At 39.9% G+C, this 22,515-nt stretch overlaps 1 protein-coding gene across 1 annotated transcript in view; it reads right to left on the bottom strand.

Moving 5' to 3' along the window:
* Positions 1 to 21,228, bottom strand: part of LOC129764643 (GA-binding protein subunit beta-2) — a 36,298-nt gene extending 15,070 nt beyond the window's left edge. The window contains exons 1-6 of the mRNA XM_055763921.1: positions 21,099 to 21,228; positions 11,053 to 11,374; positions 1,326 to 1,466; positions 1,069 to 1,266; positions 805 to 1,005; positions 26 to 744 (exon numbers count right to left, since the gene is read on the bottom strand). Coding sequence (XP_055619896.1) covers positions 26 to 744; positions 805 to 1,005; positions 1,069 to 1,266; positions 1,326 to 1,466; positions 11,053 to 11,154 — 1,361 coding nt within the window. The 5' untranslated portion in view covers positions 11,155 to 11,374; positions 21,099 to 21,228. The remainder of the gene's footprint in view (positions 1 to 25; positions 745 to 804; positions 1,006 to 1,068; positions 1,267 to 1,325; positions 1,467 to 11,052; positions 11,375 to 21,098) is intronic.
* Positions 21,229 to 22,515: the final 1,287 nt, after the last annotated feature.

Below are 22,515 nucleotides of genomic sequence, written 5' to 3'. Positions count from 1 at the left end.
TAGCAAAATAATAAAAGGACCTTGCCTCATTGCCGTGGTGGGTTGAACCGTTTTCCTGTAATCTGTGGAAGAAATCTTTTTCAATCCACCAACCTCACCGCCACAGATCTGCTTAAATTCCTCTGCAGATAATATTTTTATAACCTTGTTGGTTTTTATCGTTCCACCACTTCCTGCGTGGCCGTGACTACTGGTTTGTCGATGTTGCCCATGTTGCTGCGGCACAGCATAAGGCGTAGTTTTCTTTATAATCTTAATGGTTTTCTTCGTTGTTGTTGACACTGATGGGGATACGGTCGATGGAACAGTAGTCATGTTGGGTTGGACCCTTGTCTCGTTGAGAGCAAACTTGCCGGCTTCCGAGAGGACGATCTTACGCCCACTCTGGATTGCAGATGTAATTAAACTGCTACCGGAGTCATCGGAAGGAATCATCGCTATCCCGTGATCCTTCAACATTTGTAACGTATTTGTGTCCAGATTTGTCGGATCCTGCTCCGTACTCTGCTCTAAATTGATTATGGCATCGCTAAGACTGTCTTCTCTCTCGATTAAATGGTCCGTGTCGCTAGTGTTGGCGTCATGATGATCTATTATTCCTCTGTGTGTGGATGACACATTCGAAATGCTACCGTCATTGCTTAGGTCCATTGTTATATTGTCCTCTGTGTCGTCCATCTGGGCGCTATCGCGTTCTTTATGCTGCTGTAGCTCGTACATCAAATTGTCTGTTGCTTCCTGAATCTGTGAAATTTTTCGTATATTAGCACACAAATAAATTAAATGCATCCCAGTTTAACCAACCTGTTCCCTACTGGCCGCTCGCATCTGATTCGCCAACAGTAAAATCCGCACTAAATCCACCTGACCTGCCTCGGTCGCAATACTGATGGGAGATTTACCGAATTTGGATACCGCGTTCGGATCGGCTCCATGTTGCAGTAACATTTCCACAATCTTATCGTGCCGCCGCTCAACCGCCCAATGGAGTGCTGTCATCTTCAACTGAAATGTAATTTATTTCCTACATTGCTAAAATTCTACATTCAACAACTTTAGTTCGTCTACCATGTCCTTAGCATCCACTTCGCACTTGCTATTCAGCAGCAGTTCCACAATCTCAATGTTACCCTGATACACGGCAAAATGCAGCGGCGTTCGGTCCACTTTTGTCTTGCTGTCTTTGCTGATACCGGCTCGCAGAAGCACCTTGCAAGTGTCCACGTGGTTATGGCGAGAGGCTAAATGCAGAGGAGATGTTCCCAGCTGTGGATGAAGATGTTGTTTTTTGACATATCTATTCTATAACGAGAAGGATAAGTTACCCAATCGGCCGTAAAAGGGGCGCCTCTGCTCATCAACTCGTGAACCTTTTCGGTGTTGCCTGACTTAGCCGCCTGGAGAAGTGCCTTTCCCAGATCGGTTATCACGGTCTGGGGCTTCTGAATGCCTATGGAACCGTTCATCTGCGAGTAAAAAAGTAAATGTTGATTAAATAAAAGACGCGTCTGATGTTAATGTTTAATTGTTGCAACAGTGAGCTACCAGCGATTTTTAAAATGTCGCAGTGAATGATTAGTAATTGAAGGCATATAGAGATACATCTACACTTACAGTGATGAACACAAAAAATAACCACCCTCATTTGAAATTGTGTATTTGTATATTTATTCATCTGACTTTTTTTTTGTCCTAATGAATTAAGATGGGGAAAAGCCAATTAGAGAACGCCTAGAAACCCCATGTCTTTTCATTCACATGCCAAACATATACATTTATAAAAAGCAGCACGTTTTGAACACAACAAATATAAAAAATAAATAATAATAGGCGTCAGATCATAAAAAAATTAACATAAAACTGATTGGGAACTGGGCCTTTGTCCATTGTTATCGTCGTTGTCAGTGGTTCATCCTATTCAGTTCTGTGAGTCTGTGTTTGAATGCGGACACAGCAGAACCAAAATTGAAGTGAACACAGACTTCATTGAAACTTGCCGACTTGAACCGCACAGGGTCATGGAGATCGTACAACATATTTCGGGGCTCAAGAAGCAGAAAATTCCGTTGGCGAAGCAATCGTTCAGGAGCGTAGATGTTAAATTGTCCTAATAATTCCGGTGCATCAACTTCTCCGTTGAAAGTTTAGTAATTTTTTCTTGCGTTTTGACGCTGAGGAAACTTCCGGAAAATGGGTGGAAACCAAATATCAACACAGGTCCGAAATTTGATTGTGCGTGACTTCCAGAGTAAGGAGTCTCAACGAAACATTGCTGAGAAGTATGGGGTAAACCGTGGTGCTGTTCAGCTGGCCGTTCGGAAGCATCAGATGCTTGGCAGCGTGGCCGAACGATCTGGAAAGGTCTGAAACGTAGGACTGATGCAAGAACAGATAAGCTAATCATCCGAGAAGTAGGGAAAAACCCACGAAGGGCATTTCAGGTGATTAAAGAAAGGTTGGACTGGACCATTTCAATCGCGCCATTCGACGATTGTTGATGGAACGGGACCTGAAGAGCTACTTCGTCAAGAAGTGACAAAAAAAAACGACTTCAGTTTGCGAGGGATCATGTCAACAAGCCGCTGGAGTTTTGGGAGCGCGTTATTTGATCGGACGAATCCAAGTTTGAGCTGGTTAACCTATTATATCCTATTGAGAATTTATGGACGATTTTGGACAACAAGGTGGACAAAACTGATGTTACGGTCAAGCAAAACTATTCTGCTGCATTGAAGAAGGTTTGGGACGAACTGGACCTCAACACTGCCGAAGCCTCGTTGGATGTCAAAAAAACGAACTGTAGAGCACTTTAAGAATTCTAATTTTGTTAACACATTAGCGTCCGCCGACACCACAGTGGTTACGTGCGTATAGTCAAGTATGGAGAAGTTCATTCGCTCATTTCTCCACACCTGATTATAAATCACTCTTGTATCTGCTTGGAATAATCATGGCGAAAAAAATGAGCAAGCAATCGTAAGATTGCACGATGAGTCTTTTTTCATTCTCCGACCATCTTCATTCGGGACTGAAAGTGAACATAACAAAACAAAGAGTGGAAAACAACATTCAATGAATTAATACTCCTTTGAAAGGATCGCACGAAACAAAATAACGAGTTAGTCAAAATAGACTGAATCTGAATATGTAAGATTTTATTTCCCCTTGTACTCCTTTCCTTGTCAGCATTCAAGTGCACATGAATCTACCTTTCCGCTCACGAATAACTTGCGTTTATATGGTCTTTTGTGTTGACTTAGATGGTTTCATACTAGAAACAAAAAATGCCATTGCAATATTGCATAGGAAACAACTCAATTTCAATTATCTACCTATATTTTACTGCCGCGATCGAGGCTCAATGATTGCTCATTGAGTGAAAAACGAATGATTTTACCGAGACACTCGCTGGCTCAAGCAAAAGTTTCTAATTTGATTCTCTCACCATCTAACATCATTCCGAGAGGCAAATGAGGGAATGCAAAATTCTCTGAGAATAGATGAACGGAATCGAGACAGTTTTTTTCCGTTCTCATCGAGAATTAACTTTGCGAAGATTATAGGTGAATGTTTTCTGTCTCAAATAAAGTGAGGCATAAACGGAGAACAGAAGGGTGAATTTTATCTGTGAATGAGTGTCGTTGAACGAATTTCGATGCGATTTTGCCCATACCTGCTGGAGAGCACGTGTCAAGATTCAGTTCGCAAGCGTTGCTAAAATCACAAAAAAAAGTGTCTGCACAATGGCGCGAGAAATTGTGATTCGGAGAAAAAACAATAATCTGAAATTCATCGTTAACGCACATCGAGTCGTGTGACTCTCTCCATGATCTTCTTCAATAACACTAACGTTCCAACTTTCGCCTTCTCATCGTAATATTACTTGCATAATTTTTGGTAGTACTTAGTTGAGATTCCTATACCGAACAACACGCCTTGAATGTATACTGAGTGGAACGAAATTGGAGAAGAAGAATTTGGAAGAAATTGGTCGTGTGCTGTACCGATATGTACGCGAAGGTAGAGAGCGAACGACTGCGATTCCTACGACCTAATCAACATAAGTAGCTTGAGGAGAAATACATTCACTTGGGAAACGCCGTAACAGCGTCAGAATCAAAATTATCCGAACGGATTGCAATTTTTCATTCTGAAATCTGTTTGACTCATGTCGACAATCGAGTTGTGCAAATGTGTCAACCTTGCGAACGCAATTCGACATAGACATCATTGAGCTCCGTGTTCCATTTCTGTGAAGCAAAAATGCAAAATGGATATTCGGTAGGAATAAACACGCGCCTAAACCAATTTTTGACGTAGAACTACGTCTTTCATTAAGGATGTCAAATCAGAAAACAGGTCACGTTTTTATGAAATAAAGTTAACGTTAATAACTATTTTTGCCGCGAACGGATTTTGGCGATTTACATACTTAACGAATCGGAAATTCCGTAAGATTTGTTTAATATGCCATACATTAGAATCCCCTTGTTAGTAAATGGTTAAAATTCATGAAAACGTGTGTAACGTAAGTGTTTCTATTTTCCCATACATTTGTTCTGTCCATTTGAGTGCTTTCCCGAACAGAGCTATCAATAACGAGCAACTTATCGACGACCAACGGAGGGGAAATCGTAGGATTTAAAGTCTCCGTGAACAAAGGAAAAGAAGAAGTATGAAGGGGAATACTTGCCTAGAGTATAAACAGTGGATCTCGCTGAGGCAAACTTTCATTCGGCATCGGACTGTTGAGTAATCCAGTTCACTTTGCTTTCGCTGCGCTTCGATCTAAGATTGGACCCCACCAGTGGTAATCCAACTTGGAAATCGTCGTTTGATTTTTCTGTTCGTTTTCCGCGTTATTCGTATCGTGTGTTCTTCTTTCCGCGTCATAAATTGGACGCTTCGTGCAGTGTGCGATGAGCAAGAAGAAGAGGAAGGCAGGCTCGAGCCCTGTAGAAAACGAACGCATTGCCAGGGGCAATAAAATTTCGAGGTAAGCGTTATCTAATGATGCACGCGGTGTTGGTGCAGTGAAAAGCGCTCGCACTGAACCGAGCCTTCGCGAATGTGATACCGCACCGAACAACAGCGAAGATTTCGGCGCGTCTGTCGAAAATGTAAACGCCCTGGCAGCAACCAAAATCAAGCTCCCCCCGCTGGTGGTGAAGGCGGTCGCTCTTGACAAACTCATCAGCGAATTCGCATCGATGGGTGTTACAGCAGAGTACAAGCTGTGTGGCATAATTCGGTCTTTTTCCAAGCAGTTAACATTGTTTATTTTCCGTCTTCATAAGGGCTTCGTTTGTGCCTTTGAGAATGCATCAATGCATTAAACTGACGTTATGGCGAAGCAGACGTTAAGGTTGTGCACCAAAAAATTATTTGGGAATACTAAGCATCTTGAATATCTTACTGGAATGTTATAAGTTATTTGGGTTCGCGTGCCAGTCGCAAAACTGCCTTCAACTAGGATTGCATTTGCGCTAATATTGATCATAATGAAGCATTGCTACTGTTTTCGAGGTTGTTATTAACAAAAAGAGTTTATTTCTCTTGTTTAGTCATCAAGAAAGTAAATGTTCTGGAATTTTGTATGTGATTAGGTTTTGCTTGCCAGTAGCAAAACTTCCTCCACTAAGGGAGACAGCTGCGCTTATCTCGAGCATGAGAAAGTAATGCAACTCTTTTCGAGGCCAGTAATATTAACAGAAGCGTTTCTTTTGAGAATAGCGCAAAAGGATGAGAAATGTTTATATTGCTAGTAGTTTCAAGCCACCAATGTATGGCTCTGTATGCATGCTATGGTGAACGCTTGTTTGGCGCTTGGTTTACGCTTAGTTTGTACGAACGATATCTAGAGGTGCGATTCCTTTGAGGCAATACTAAATAACATGTAGCATGATATTTGATACTTGCAAGTGTTGTCATTGTTGTTGTTTACATGCGGTGCCAAAGATATATTGGTGTAGTTATGAGATATGGAATAATGGTGCTGGTGCAATATGTATATAATCGACTGTAGCCGAGTCTATGTCAATTTCGAAAAAGGCCACCGGAATAGCCTTCGAGGTAAATTTTCAATGCATTGACATGAAATAAATTGAGACATACGATTGTTTTGCGAGGGCAAGAATGAATCATCAAACAATTATCGTCAACTGATTCTACAATGAAAAAATCATTTCAGAGATTATTCTACTAAGCAGTTGTTTCTAAAATTTCACAGCATTATAGAATAATATCCGAAGGTATAAACAAGCGACGTATATAGAACAACAGCGTAGTTCTACGTCAACAATGCGGTCGTATCTTGGACACAACCTCCTATATTTTTTTTTTAATGAAAGTCAATTCTACATATCAAAAATGTGTTCGATGTGAAAAAGCAACACATTCTCTGCAATTCGAAGATAAATCTTGAACGACAATAGTGTCGGACGATGATTGTATGTTATGTATAAAGTTTTGGTGGAAATGCAAGGAAGTTTATAGACAAAAAAGTTAAGTTAGGGTTGTGACTATATCTTCTATGTATTTAAACGACATCGAGTGAACGTGAAATTCGATCGAGTCTCAAACCAATCGGATTCCGGAATATGAATAACTGTTCGATACTGTTACCACAATAATGGTGTGCGGTCCATGCGGTGATTCGAAGCCTTTATAGCCTTGCATGATAGATGGAATATGTACAAAGCATTTTCCTAGAGATTTCACCAACGACACGATCGCAAGCGTAGACGAATATCTAATATATCAACGAATAAATACTGATAATGTCATTCACAAATATCAACATCGCAGGCATTGAAATTGAAAATCGTTGAGTAGTACAATATTCGCCTCAGCTGAGCTAAGAGCAATTAATACATTTATAAGTCCGTGGATAAAGGAAGTGGCAATATGGCTGTGATTCTAAATTAAAATACCGCAGTGAATACTCCTCGACTGAATGACAACAACGAACTAATGCGGTTCCAAATATGAACGATACATCAGCTCCATTGTTGTGTGGCGTTTTTTTTGGTTTCCCAATTCATGAACGAGACCCAGCAGTTATAAATTTAGCCGTGCATATTGAAAAAGAGAAGCACATATTTTCCTCCAATGAGCATTTGAACGATATGAATATTGATCTTTTTTATTTCATTTCTCAACTTTACGACAAAAATCAATTACTTTTTTCTTTTCACATTCAACTTTTGAGAGATCAAACATGTCAGTTACGTTAATACCAACTTCCGTTGAAATCGTTTCTTTTTATCGATCACATTCGAATAATGTTGTAGGTCGTTAAAAGATTCAAACACGCTTCAAATGCATTAGTTATGTTTTATTTAACACCCAAAGATTAGAGACGAATGAACTCTCAGAGTTTAATGTCTCTCTAATTCAATACCTTCCTTCCTTCCTTAACACCCAAAATATTAGGCTGTCAAAAAAGTCCTGCGGTATTTTTTTTGAATTTTCATTTGTTCATAAAATTAGTTACAATCATCTGTTTTAAGTCAAATATGCGCCGTTTTGTTCGATGACTTGTTCCCAACGAGATGCCAACTTCATAATACCCCTGTTATAGAAGCTCGCTTCCTTATTGGCAAAAAACTCGGATAGCCAATTTACACAGGCCTCTTTTGTGGTTATCTTCTGACTACCTAGCTCGTTCGCCATGGACAAAAACAGGTGGTAGTCACTTGGTGCAAGGTCCGGACTATACGGCGGATGCAAAAGAACCTCTCATCCGAGCTCCCGGAGCTTCTGGCGCGTCACCAAAGAAGTGTGTGGCCTGGCGTTGTCCTGATGGAAGACAATGCGGCCTCTGTTTATCAAAGATGGCCTCTTCTTCATGAGTGCTACCTTCAAGCGGTCCAGTTGTTGGCAGTACAGGTCCGAATTGAGCGTTTGGCCATAGGGAAGCAGCTCATAATAGATTATTCCTTGACAATCCCACCAAACACACAGCAGAACCTTCCTGGCCGTTAATGAGGACTTGGCCACCGTCTGAGCCGCTTCAGCGGGCTTCGACCACGACCGTTTGCGCTTCACGTTGTCGTAAGTGACCCACTTTTCATCGCCAGTCACCATCCGCTTCAGAAACGGGTCGATATTATTGCGATTCAGTAGCGATTCACATGCGTCGATACGGTCAAAGATGTTTTTTGCGTCAGCGTGTGTGTCACCCATACATCGAGCTTCTTTGTGAATCCAAGCTTCTTCAAATGGTTAATAACGGTTTGATGACTTATCCCCAGCTCTTGGCCGATGCTACGGCTGCTACTATGCCGGTCTTTCTCGGCTAATTCAGCGATTTTGTCGCAATTTTCGACGACAGGCCTTCCGGAGCGTGGCGCATCTTCGACGACCTCTACACCAGAACGAAAACGTTGAACCCATCGTTGTGCGGTGGAAATGGAAACTGTATCGGGTCCATAAACTGCACAAATTTTATTGGCAACTTGAGATGCATTTTTGCCTTTGTCATAGTAGTACTGTAAAATATGTCGGATTTTCTCTTTATTTTGCTCCATATTTGCGACACTATAACTCACGAACGACTTAACCGAACAAAACACTGTTAAGGACTACATTATAGCGCGCAAAAATACCTTTCCAACAAGCTATAGTATGACTCGATACAATGAATACAACTAGAACTACGCGCTTACAACGACACCTCGCGGAAATACCGCAGGACTTTTTTGACAGCCTAATATTCTCTAGGAATAATTGAAATGACAGAACAACGTTTGCCGGATCAGCTAGTATTCTATAGAACTACTGTAAACAGTGTTGATTTTTTCGCTATTTTTGGAACAAATTGTGTACAACAATCGAAAGGTGGCATAGTCTTGTTTGTCACGAAAACATGTTTTTTTGTCGGCAACTGCAAGTTGCTTGCAGGTTTTGAACTTTCTTGTGAATTGATCGGCAAAAGCGGCAAAATCAACAAAAAATAATCACAATTTATCGAAGCTGTTCTTTCCATACTGCTACAAATGGATCATCGTTCGGAGGGATAGAGTACATGTATAGTATTCAACAGTTTTGAATCATATAATTTACTAACCAATTTCCCCACCTGATACCATTTGCACGAATAGTAATAGTAATAGTAACAGTAATAGTAATAGTAATCATAATAGTAATAGTAATAGTAACAGTAATAGTAATAATAATCACAAGCTGCGCCAAAAACACTGACTGAGTGTATCCTATGGCTTACCTACCGTACTAACACATTCTCTAAATTCCCGAGATATTTATGAGAGGTCGTAGAGTTTTCTGAATCTCTCTTAAGTAAATGTCGAACTAACATTCCTTCCTTTTCCTTAGCAGTTGCAAGGCCGTGGCCAGGACAATTCCTAACTGTTGGAGAAAGCATGCCTTCATCTAAGAGATATCACCAATCGTCAGTAAGGGATGGAAGCGAGCTTTTGACGTAGCAGTTCTGAATTCGTACCACCTACGATATTGTGCAACTTGCTCAATGTTAATGCTAATGCTAATTTTTGGAACAGATTCTGTACGGTACAGAGTACAGATTTTCGTCAAAAAGTACAGATTGGTACAGATTTTTCCGTGTGTGAAATTTCTTACATTTGAACAAAGCAACATTGAGGTACATGATGACTTTTACGCCGCAGTTGTACGTTGTTGTACGTGAAAGGGTTAAAGGTAAAATTTCACCGTGAGGAAATCACAGTTTCAGAAAACGAGCATGTGCAGGATTGGTGGACAAAAAATTGATGTTTAAAAAGAATTGAAGGCTCGATCGCATTTTCGGCGCTTCAATGCCTTGATTGTGACATTTTGAACGCTATTTTGAGATCAAAAGGTTTAATTAAACATAGCGGGTATGTATAAGCATCACCAAACGCGAATGTCTCGCAGTTGTAAATGTAGTATTTATAGTAAATGAATGAGTATTTTTTTCATTCTAATAAAATATATTTTTTCCAGAACGAATATTTTGCAAATGCAAAAAAGTGGACAAACCATGATTATGTTTTCGACTGGACAAACCAAAATCATTTACCTTAATTCATGTGAAATTGACGTTATTTTTTTAAAGGAGTGAGAGTTTTTCTATCTGATTCTATAGTTATGAAGCACTGGAATGTTAGTTTTTTGAATGTTTCGCGCCTGTACAATAAAGTTCAAATGGCCAGACTTATAAACGAAGATAGTTATTATATCCTACACCATATACTTCAATTCAACCAACTTCTTCATATCTCTGAAAACTCAGAAAAATGGAGTGGGTCTATAGTTATGGAACGCTGTGAAGAACGCTTGCAGTGCAAAACTTATCAACATGTTGCATTTTCAACGAATTTAAACAGAATTTTCTGCCGGCGGTCTAAAATCGTGCTTTTGTTACATAAAAATAACTCCCAAATTAATACCGTATATTTTTAGCAGCTAAAAAAAGGAGTATTGCAAGATACATTTAGAAGCTTTATGGCGGGTTTACATTAGGGAGATCTATAGCTATAGATGGATTTATTCACGTGAAAATAGGTGTAAACGGGTGAGAATAAATATGATACACTTATTCGAGGTATACATAACTTGAATAAATTCAGCATATATAAACGCTTGTGAATTTCTCACTGGTGAGAAATCACTAAAGTTGGATGCAGTTCTACTTCAGGTGAATAAATTCACCGAAGATATGAATGATGCGATTTCTATAAATCTCATCATATTTCTTCACATGAATATATCCCTAGTCTAAACCCACCCTTAGGTTAAGTAAAATATCGAAATGATATTCCAACCGAGTGCAGTGAAAAAAAAATCGTATAGTGGCCACGATCTTATAAATAGGTTAAACTGTAAAATAAACGAATTATTAAAAAATCCTCTCGGTAGACTCGCAAAATCAAAGAACATTGACACCAGAGGACAATAGTCTAGCAAAAAACGGGGAACATAAATTGGATTCATCTCGGCGGAAATGAAAATAACCAAAGACAAGACAAGCCGCATCATGTTCCCGCGCCAAATTGCGCAGATTCAAAACGAAACTGAAAAAAAATAACTCACCATCCCAACCGGTATGAACTTCTCCAGCAGTTCCTCGGGGTCACTGCTGTTCGCTATCATATCCGCTTTAGCGACGCTAGCGAGCAGTTTCTCCGCAAACATCTTCCTCTGCCGCTGCTACGCCGCTTCCGCCGCTGCGCAATTTCCACCGTCCCTTCGGGCCCAAGCTGTTGCTGCTGCTGCGGCGGTTGTTTCTCCACCGTCGTTGGGTGCGATTTCCGTCTCTGTTTGGTGATCGTCTTCGATTTCGCTAGTTTTGCTGTTCCCTCCGTTGCTTTCACCGGTGGAGATGGAATTGGCAAAACAAAACAACTCAAGCAGTCTGCAATGAGTTGAGAGAGAGAGGAAAAGATAACAATGAAGGAGTTAATAAATGAAAAGATAAAAACGATGAGCAAAAGGGAAAATTGGGATATAATGCCGAAGGAAAACTTGCACCATCGCGATCCAAGAGCCGGTTTCTGTGCGGTAGAGCTTTAGCGTATGTGTAGCCTAATGAGAGAAGTTAAATTCTGCGTTTTTTTTTTGCTTTATCCATTGACTGGCTGGCTGCTGTGGATGAAAGCGATTAACTATTGCATTAGAGTTGACCCCCGTACTGTTATCAAGTTGTCGTGGAAGAATGCATTTTCGCAGCATAATTATATGAAATGTGAGAGAGGGCGGGAAGTAATCAGTTATATTTCCGCGTCGAGAGAGTATATCTTAAGGATTAGAATTTTGGATTTCATAGTTGAGAGGAATAATTTTTTTTTTCTTTCAATGGTGTGTTCTAACTAACAAAGTCTACGAAACTAGTCACAATTTTGAAACATAACCAATTTTCAGCACAGGAAAAATCTTATACTCGATCAAAAATGTATCCTTTGACGCCTATTTATCTAAGAATATGTACAAACGAACTCCGCCAGGCTTAAACCTCATACAGCGGCCTGCTACTGTAAATGCTTTCAGTTAAATGAACAATCCAAAACCCTATGTTAATACATTGAATATCAGTCAGGAGAAAAACCACAATTTGAGAACATTTGATAGTATGATATTAGTTTCGGGAAAAATCCATTACTTTGAATGTCAAGAAAATTAGTAGTCGTAACATCGCGCAAGAGCTGAAGATCGACCTTAAAACACCATTTGCGCAAAAATGGACTCAAAAGGAAGCTCGATGTTTGGGTGTCACAACAATTAGCACCAAAAACATGATGAATCGACCTGATGAATCATCTACCTTGGCCCAACGGAATGAAATCGATTCACTTCATAAACGGATGGAGACTGGGGATGTTAAATGGGTAACATATGACAATATTGTCCGAAAGCGATCGTGGTCAAAGTGTGGTGAAGCAGCTCAAACGAAGGCCAAACCAGGCCAGAAGGATTTTACTGTATATTTGTTGGGGCTTCAAAGGAATAATTTATTATGAGTTTTTTTTTTCGTATGGCCAAGCACTAAATTCAAATCTCTACTGTCAACAACTGAACTGTTTGAAGCTAACGATTGGCCAGAAACGACCAGAATTGGTGTTGTTTTCCATAAGGACAACGCAAAGCCAAACACGTCTGTAGTGACTCGCCAGAAACTCCGAGAGCTTGGTTGGGATGTTTATATGCATCCATCTAATAGTCCGGATCTGGTACTAAGCGATTACCACCCTTTCCTCGCATTGCAAAACATCCTGAATGATGAAAAATTGGGATCAAGAGAAGAATCTGAAAATGCCAAGTGATTTTCATAAATATCTTCACAATCGAACGAAAATAAAAATTGAGATATTAAATTAGTATTTTCGCTTTGTTCGATAAACCATATAACTTTATTCTAATTTACATAATGCATGCCATTAACACTACTCTTGATGTTTTTTATACTTATTGCAATGAGCTCTTAAAAACACGATAATATGCTAAGGGTTTTACCTTTTTTTTTTCATCATGTTTACCGAAAAAACGATCTTCAATACCATTGACCGTGGCTTACCATAAAACTTTCAGGAAAATACACGCAGATGAAAAAGAAGATAACCGTTGATTGAGTGAGTAAAAAAATAGTATAAAACACTGGAGAAAAAGTAACCAAATGACTTTGAAAAAACTATTTCATTTGCTATTCTTTTAATTTAGTATTCGGTTGAAGTTTTGTTTGAGAATATCGTATACAATTTACATGTATTAGTAGCTGACCCGGCAAACTTCATCTACCCTTTGAAATTACCTTTAACTATAAAATTCCTAGTACTTCTACCAAAACTCGTCATTATATTATCAGATTATTTTCAGACACAAATCTCGTACAAGAGTTGAAAATAAGGGGCTGTCCACGTGGACACAAAAAGCACGATTTTAGACTCCCCCTCCCCCTCCGTGGACAAGTGTGGACATTGACCAGACCCCCTCCCCCTGTTGTCCACGTGAACATTCCTGAATATTTTTTTATTAAAAATTACCAAGTACACGCATCGATTGCACCCTTATTCCATTTCAAATTTATTTAATGTTAGATTTTGTTTCTCAGAAGGGACTGTTTCAAATGACTTTTCCACTCACGCGAATAAGAAATTAGGAGTTCAAGGATTTAGAGGCGAATGAACTGAAAAGTTTAAAGCCTCTTTAAAACAAAGAATGTCAATAGGAGTTCAAGGAAGTATTCTTGAATCATTTGCTGCCGTTTTAGCATCGAAACCACCGTTTTATTCCAACAGAATAAAGCATCATTTCATTGAAGTCGGAAGTCCTTTACATAGTTTATAGGACTGGGGCTTCGATTCTAGACTACCCTGCTTTTTTACCAGTTTTCACCCCAATCGATAACTTATGTAGATTGATCACACGAAGAATAGAACTGCCGAAGAATAGGCAGTATGCGAGTTTTATTGAGCTTAAACGAGTAGCTACCGCTGCGTGGAGCGAAATTCAAATTTCCACATGCCATAGCTTGGCCGAATACGTTGTTTGGATTGATTGGAAACTAAGGATGGCCTACGAATTATAAAATTGTTATAGTTCGTGCGAAATCAGTTGTTGATTTTGTAAAGAAGTGACACGTAATGTATAATTTTTTTTTAAATTGCTCAAATTTCAACTTCTCGCGAAAGTGTACATTTTTGGAAAAAGTAATGCAAGTGAAAAATTAAATCTTCGCGTTCCTATGTCTGTTCTCAGCCACCAAACCTTTTTTACCGTGCAGAACTGTAGTCAAAAACCAGAACCTTATTTTAAGGACTGTGTCGAAAGATTGCACACGAACGAGAGTTTTAGAATATATAATATATAATTTATTTAATTTTATATTATTTTTTTATAATTTTATATAAAAACAGCATTTTAAAACACATAACTCAGTAGATACACATCTAAAGTTCACAACGAAATGAAAAATCTTGTTTATCTTTCATTATCATACAAATTATGCATCACTGCTCTTTCAAATAAAAATAATTCCAACCAGTATGGCACTCATGTCCAAATTGAATACGACCGCAAAGGGTCAAGATTGATGTATAAAAGACTGCTGAGTCCTACGTCAATTTCTTGGAGGAAAACTTAAAGCCGTCACTCAGGAATATGAATTTAAAAGCTATATCTTCCAACAGAACAATGATCCCAAGCACACCTTGAAGGTGCACTGTTTTCAGTTCAAAGAGATTAAAATGCTTGAGTGGCCATCCCAGTCCCCAGACCCCAACCCCATAGAGCATCTATGCACAATACTGGATGAAAAAATCCAATGAGTTAGAGTTTTATGTAAATTTGGAAATGAAAGCAAACAATGGCTTGCTTACATCCTTTCCATTGTAAGAAATACGTTCATTTTCAAAAAAAAAAAATAATAATAATAATGAAAAAGTATTTTGCGTGATGCTGTTTACTTTTTTCTTTCCAACACTCTACATAGGATATTCGGTAACTTATCGAGAAGCTCTCGATCACCTGATAAAGCTTCACAAACTGCTTTATGATTAGTTCTCTGACAACAAATTGCTAGATTATTTATTTCCGTAGTAATTTCATTTTAAGCATCTTCAAAAACCACGAATTCTACCATTGTGTTCACACTAACAAGTATTTGAAAAAAAAACATCAGGCAGCTCAAACTTTTTATTGTCGTATACGCAGAACAAGCATGATAGGAAAGTTTGAAAATTTTTGTAAATAAAAAAAAGATTTCGTTGAATTTTAAATATAGATCCACGTATCCACGTGAACAGCTCTAGAATACGCATGACCACAGTGCAAGTCGGAGAAAATTTTGTTTGACGAATAATTCTCTCGACCAGAACGGGAATCGAACCCGAACCCCCGGCATGTTAGGTTTGACTCTAACCACTCGGCTACGGGAGCACGACATAGAACCATTTCTTGTACCCTAAAACCTCCACATGCCAAATATGCAGAAATTTGTGTTTCATTTGTATGGCTGACCCCCCCCCCCCCATTTTTTAATTACATTTCATATTACTTAACGACTTTACTAAGCGTACCATTGGTACTTCGCGTATATGCAGTCATAAAATAGATCCCATTAGTGGACCTTAGCTTCGTGTCATGTAACTCCTATCCCTACCTCCCCGCGGTGCCGGCTGGAGTATGAGTAACCATAGTGAACATGGGGTGACCAACCTTTTGATCGTATGCTGACAGGTAAGGGGGCCTATTCGTGCGTCTGTTCACCATGGAGTTGCGGCTCAAACCAATGTTTGTTCTCCATGTCGGGGGCGGCTGATCACTGTCTTCGTGCCAACGGGGATTCTAAAAAGAGCTGTGCACGGTGAGACAGAGTGTTGGTGCAAGCCCTGCAAGCGATCCGTAAAAATGAAACGCACAGGAAAACTCATAAAGAAATTCGAGACAGGAGAATCGGACTATCATCGTGAAACGGGTGATTGGCTGGTGGCCGATCAACGAAAATATGTGCAGACTAAGAATGCAAGGCCACTTCTTCAACATCAGCATTATCAACGTCCACAGCCCCCATCTAACTAGCACCGATGACGATGAAGAAGAATTCTACGCGTAGTTAGAGCGTTAAAACGATCGCTGCCCTGCCCAAAACACGACAACACAGATCACCTCAGCAAACAGAAACAAAAATTAATCACGTTTTGATCGACGGTCAGCACTTCATCGACGTCAGAATCTATCGTGATGCTAACATCGATTCAGGCCACTATCTGGTGATGGTCAAACTGCGTTCTAAGCTGTCAGCCGTCAAAAACATAAGACACCAGCGCATAAGACACCATTGCAGCAACAGATTCGCCTTGAAGCTTCGTTACCGGGGGTAGACGAACAGGATGCTGCTCACCGGGTTAAAAAAAAAACCCTGGAAAAGAAACAGTGCGAGGAGATGGAGCTGCTTTATCGTTCTCGAGAATCGCGGGAGTTCTTCAAGAAGCTCACTGTCACGCATAAAGTCCCCGTGCCGCGGACCGAAATGTGGAGGAAAACGAAGGAGGCATATTGACGAACGAACGCGAAGTGATCGAAAGATGGAGACACCTGAACAACACGCAGACAGAAGACCAAGACAGCGTTGTTGAGGACTACACCGGTGCAGTGTGTACCACCCCCGACGATGAGTAAAGTTAAGAAGGCCATTTTTTTTTTTCATGCCCGGTTGGTCGACGACGGACCAGATTTTTACACTACGGCAAATCCTCCGAAAATGTCGCGAGTATCAGATCCCTACGCATCACATCTTCGTCGATATGATACAATCGACCGACGACAGCTATGGAGAAACATGGACGAACACAGTTTTCCCCGAAAGCTGACAAGACTGATTCAGGCAACGATGAATGGTGTGCGGATCTGTCGGAATCGTTTGAGACCCACAGGGGAGACTTCGACAAGGCGATGGACTCTCCTGTCTGCTCTTCAACGTGGTGCTGGAAGGTGTTATGCGGAGAGCGGGCTTCAACATGCGGGGTACGATTTTCAACAAGTCTAAACTAACTAGACTGCTCCGCCGACGACGTGAACATAATCGGAACAATATACGGGGGTGTACAGAAAAACGGAGTATGGAGAAGGAGAATAAACCACGAACTGGGCTCACCCAGCATCCAGAAAGTCGCCAAGGCTGGACGGATGCGGACGAGCAGCCCTGTAAAGCTGGTGTTCGCATTGCATCCAGTAAGAAGCGGGGTGGTTGAACCAGATGGAGCGGGGAGCATCCAGCGAGCGAGGTGATTGAACCAGATGGAGCAGGACATGGCAAGAATCGGTGCAGCCGGGAGTTGGAGAACTGCAGCTGTTAACCGGATGCATTGGATGCACAATGTTGTGAATCAGATCCAATCCCTTCAAGGGATGTAGCATCATTGTAAATAAAATAAAATTACCATAGAGGCGAATGAACTGAAAAGTTTAAACCCTCTTAAAGCCAAAAAGAAGAAGAAGATAAAATTACCAAAATAATTTCCACAAAAAAAAATCATTGTTAGTTTAGTGTGCATCCTTTTACCAGTTTATTGTTGAAGCGAATATGCGCTTCCATTTGTTTGCGTTCCACAGCATTTGTTGAAGCCGAGCAAATATGCATTTGGAAACTGCACTCGCAAAAGTTCCAACTGTGTGACATCTTCAAAATGGTCTAACTGTTCGGAGTGAGCCGGCGCTTTGTCTTCCATATCTTAAAAAGTGTGAAAGTATGACATTATGAAAGCGGCAAAAGAACTATCTTCTGGACGAAGAACGTTATTTTAAATGCGTAAGGAAACAAATTAAACGAAACCCGGCAAGACCTGGCGGTAAGCTGAGCAAATTATAGCAAATGTCAAGGCACAGGATTAGTGATCCCCAATAATCGATCGATTAAACGATTAATCGAATTATGCGCAACCAATAATCGAAGCGAACGAATAATTCAAGTCGATTAATCGCTCCAAACCCAGAGAGAAAAAAAAGTACGGCCGCTGCAGTTTTATCCTGAAAATCAATCATTATCTTTGACGCTCTCACAAACTCGTAAACAAAGCTCAATGCCGTCAACGAGAGTTTAGGGAAGCGTAATAGATAACAATTCATTTTCAGGCGGAATGAACACTTTTTTGATTCCAGATGGCTTTCTAACAAATGAGAAATATTAGTCCAACTAATTATTTCCCTCAGTATGACGATTAACCGATTATTTGGGACGATTAATCGTATCGAATAACAAACTGCTGAAAAGTATTCGATTAGCTGATGAACGAGTAAATTTCAAAATTCGGGGATCACTACACAGGATCCACCGCAGCGGTGGACCGTGTACCGTTAAGTTTCTTCGGTTTTACAACAGATGGCGTAACTTGATAATTATTCCAGTGAATCAAATTCCCAGACGTTCGTTGGAAAGCTGGAAAGTCATTGCGCGTCTTTTTCAGTATATGTCAAAAAGTTGAAGCGTAAACAACATAATTCTGAAGATGAAACGGCCACAATACGAGCAAAGAAACGATAAAGTTATTTTGCAACACGACAATGCTCGGCCGCATGTCGCGAAACCGGTCAAAACATACTTGGAAACACTGAAATGGGAGGTCCTATCCCACTCGCCATATTCTCCAGACATTGCTCCGTTCGATTACTACCTTTTTCGATCGATACAACATGACCTGGTTGACCAGCACTTCAATTTTGATTAAGTCAAAAATTGGATTGATTTGTGGTTAGCCCACAAACCGGCCGATTATTTCCGCAAAGAGATCCGTGAATTGCCAGAAAGGTGGGAAAAAGTTGTGACTAGCAAAATAAAATTTGCAGAATAAAGCATTAATTTCTATTACATTGAAATTAAATGGTTCATGCAAGTAAAGCCATTGTTTCTGCCGTGTTTCTGAATAGGAAAAGCCTCTGTTAGTAGAACAATACTAATGTCCTTTTCAAAAAGGCATTTCAACCCTATTATCGTTTCGAAAAATGTTACAATATAGATAATGACAAAACTCACAATGAGATAATATTTGAGGCTTTTCGTTTTGATTATTTTTATAGAGATGGCCATTTCCTTGGAATTAGAAAAGGATGAAAAATTTGAACTTTTTTTGAGTTATGAGGAAAAGCATTAAAAAGAAAAATGGAATCGTTAATAATTTAGAGAAAAAAACATAATAATAATAAAGACGAAAACAATGAAGGAAAATTAAAAAAAAACGTACATAAACATATTCAAATTTCAAAGTGTATGGATTTGAGAAAACCATACGAGTAATTAATGGTTAGACATGAGCCTGCACACTACCCGTATAAAATCACGAGAAAAATTATATCTATGGTTTGGTTCATTGAGGCTAGATCCATCAGTGAAAAAAAGTTTTAGTTGGGTCAATATTTTTATATATTGACAGGAATATCGCAGGTATAACTAATTTGCGGAAGTTATGCACATATTTTTTTTAAAATGTTACAATGTCGGACAATTTTGCGTTTGATGCATAGTTGAATACATTGCTTGATCAAGTTTCATGTCCAAATAAAGAATTGGCACAATTAATAGAAGTGATCAAACGCCTCATTGTTATGGAAGTGATTCGAGAAATTGATTGAACATTTGATTGAAATAAAGGGATTTTATCATCACATTGTGATTAGGTCCGAAAAGTTGATCTCACCACTTTTGATTCTAACTCGTTTCAATCATAGCCTGTGTAATCCGACGACCAACTCCGACTTTGTAGAGAAATAAACTAGAACTATTCGTATCTTCTTGTGCTCCCGTGGCCAAGTGGTTACCGTCACACATATCATGCTGGGTGTTTCGGGTTCGACTTCTGGGTTTTCTCGTCAAAGAAATTGCTTTCGACTTGCACTGCGGTTATGCAAATTCTAGAGCTTACCATTCAGGATAAATTGAAGGCGTGTTATTTGGTTTAGAAATCTCCACTAAGTAATAATAATAATGACTAATATTGCGTTGGGGACGATGGGAAGACCAATCTGCTATTTTGTCAATGATTATACGTTTCATTTTCAACTGAAATCGTCAAATTTGATTTAGGATGTTTCCGTCTAGTAGAGAAATATGTATACGAGATCATCGAAAAGGCTAATCAACAGCAGTCATCTAACCAGCAAATCGGAAATGTCTTCAAATTGAACGACTGAGCAATCAACGTGTCGTTCAAAAATGGAACGAAAAGTACGACGAATGATTGAATACGATACAATTTCAAACTACAATTATGTAGTTCAAGTAAATTATATTGTTTCTGTATGGTCTAGAATACTGAGATTACGTAGTGAACAACTATGAATGATATATATATGCGCTTTATAGAACACGGTTTGGCTGGTGGCCCATTATGGTGCATTATGCTTAATTCGTTGCGCGCCAATACCTCGAAAGGATACGACAATCAATTGGACTTACTAATTCACCACATAATTTTCATTGTTAGGTGACAAAATTTTCTTTGTTTAACATACTTATCGCTGTAAGAATTTAACGTTAGCGGCTAACAATTATACAAAGATTTTACTATGAAACCAACATCCGACAGCAATTGAATATCAACACTGGTAGAGTGAGCTGTTTTCAACAACGTATTCACTATTTTATACATTTACACATATTACTTATTTCACCCAAATAACACCAGCAGCCTCTATGGTGACTCATAGCACTATATTCTTGCCTAAGACTCCGTTCCACTAAATATAACCTAGCACAAATGATTCCCACTTCAAGGATTCTCCACTTCCGGCATATCACTGTCCTCTTCATCGAGCTCTTCTATGCTCGCAACGGTCGATGCACAGTATCGGTGCAATGGTTGCAAAAGATTTCCCCCCTCGTTTACCACCGTTTGAATCCGTGTCCGTGTCCAGGTAAAAAGCTAAATTCCTCTGGAGCAGTTTCTCCATCTTGAGCTGTCTCTTTCTTGCACACACGACTCCGCAACGGGACGGGACATTCCGCTTCCGTTAGGGCCGAAAACGGAAGTGATTTTCGATTCAAATTTAAAACCTTCCGCGGACCGCTCACACTGGTCACCACACGAAACCGATGCCCGAGCTATCGGGGCGCTTGTTTGTTATTGTTTCACCTGGTTCTGGCCAATATTTACCAATAAGAAAGCGATTTATTGCGGGCTCCTCAATTTTGGCGTACATTGAAAACCTTTATTTTGTATTGAGACTGACAACTACTGGGTGTATTTTGACAGCTCACTACTACTTCGAGTGTGTTGCTGTTTGTTGCAGGGGTACGACTAAAACGTCAAATCCCTCATATTGCCAGTGTACCCAATATTGCTGCGGTTTACTGACATTTTGGTTCAATCAATTACTGTTGTTTACAACTCGGTCCGGTTATATAGTCGAATAGTGGCTAACTTTAAACTCCATGAACACCTCCATGTGAAACCGAAATATGAAAATCGCTCATGCAGTTAGAATAAAGCAGCGCATTTTTCGATTTCAATCCTCGTAAATGATATGTTGATAAACAAATGACGCCATATTGATTTTGATTTTGGGTAGCCTAGATTCAATTGATGTCTAACCCCTGGTTTGTTGCTGGCAGAAGGTGCGTTGAGTCAAGATGCAAACGCGCGATATGACGAATGTAGAGTTTTTAGTACAAGACGAAAGCTTTCGCGAGTGAATTATGGTACACTGAAGGTGGCCGTAAACTGTTTGATCGTAGGTCAAATATATGACACTTTTTGACAGAAAAAATTTGGTCAAAATTTAGTACAAATTTCATGTTTAGCAAAAATATTTTACAACCATAATTACACCTATTTGTTTTTATCAAAAATTTGACATAAAACTATTTGGCCAAAACTATTTGGTCTGCTGTCATTTTTCAAAGAAAAAATATTTATTGATGAAACAGGTTACTGCCATTGAAGACGTCATATGAATAAATAAAATTACGAGATTTGCATCAACTCCGGCGAGATGTGTTCCTCCAGATAGCGGCTGACGTCACATAAGGTCACACGCTGTACCTTGCGGTTTTGTTTGTTGCGATACTTGTGAGCATCGGTGAACAGCTTTTTGATGGCTTCGATCAAATCGGAAGGTTCCTCGTCAAGAAAGCCGTCGTCGTGAGAGCGGCCACTTTCCAGGATGAGTGCGATGGTTTTTCCGGCAGCCATTCTTACGTCAAGATGGGGACTCTGAAGCATTCCGACGATTTTTTGGATCGATGGGATCATAGCATTGTTACTGTTGACAAAGAATACCAAATCCCCGAGAGAACTATCATGAACAGTAGGGTCGAAGCGCTAAAAGCGGAACTGTGAAGAGCAGCAGCATCGGCGTTGGCACTGCTCGGTGTGTTGTCTCCTTTGAGATAGCGGCTTCTGCACGGCTTCGTCGATTTCTTCGAGCTGAATCACCAAGAGCGGAATGATGCGTGCAGCACACGCTTGTTCGGTTCCCTTGCGCTTCTTGATGGACTTCTCGATCACCCTACGAACGTCATCTTACGGCTTTCGATCGTATCGGGGATGTAGTGATGTACTGGCACATCGT

This window comes from Toxorhynchites rutilus, chromosome 2 (genome assembly GCF_029784135.1).
Source record: "Toxorhynchites rutilus septentrionalis strain SRP chromosome 2, ASM2978413v1, whole genome shotgun sequence".
NCBI lineage: Eukaryota > Metazoa > Arthropoda > Insecta > Diptera > Culicidae > Toxorhynchites > Toxorhynchites rutilus.
Note: the sequence above shows the minus strand (reverse complement) of the source record. Positions and strands in the feature narration are given on the sequence as shown.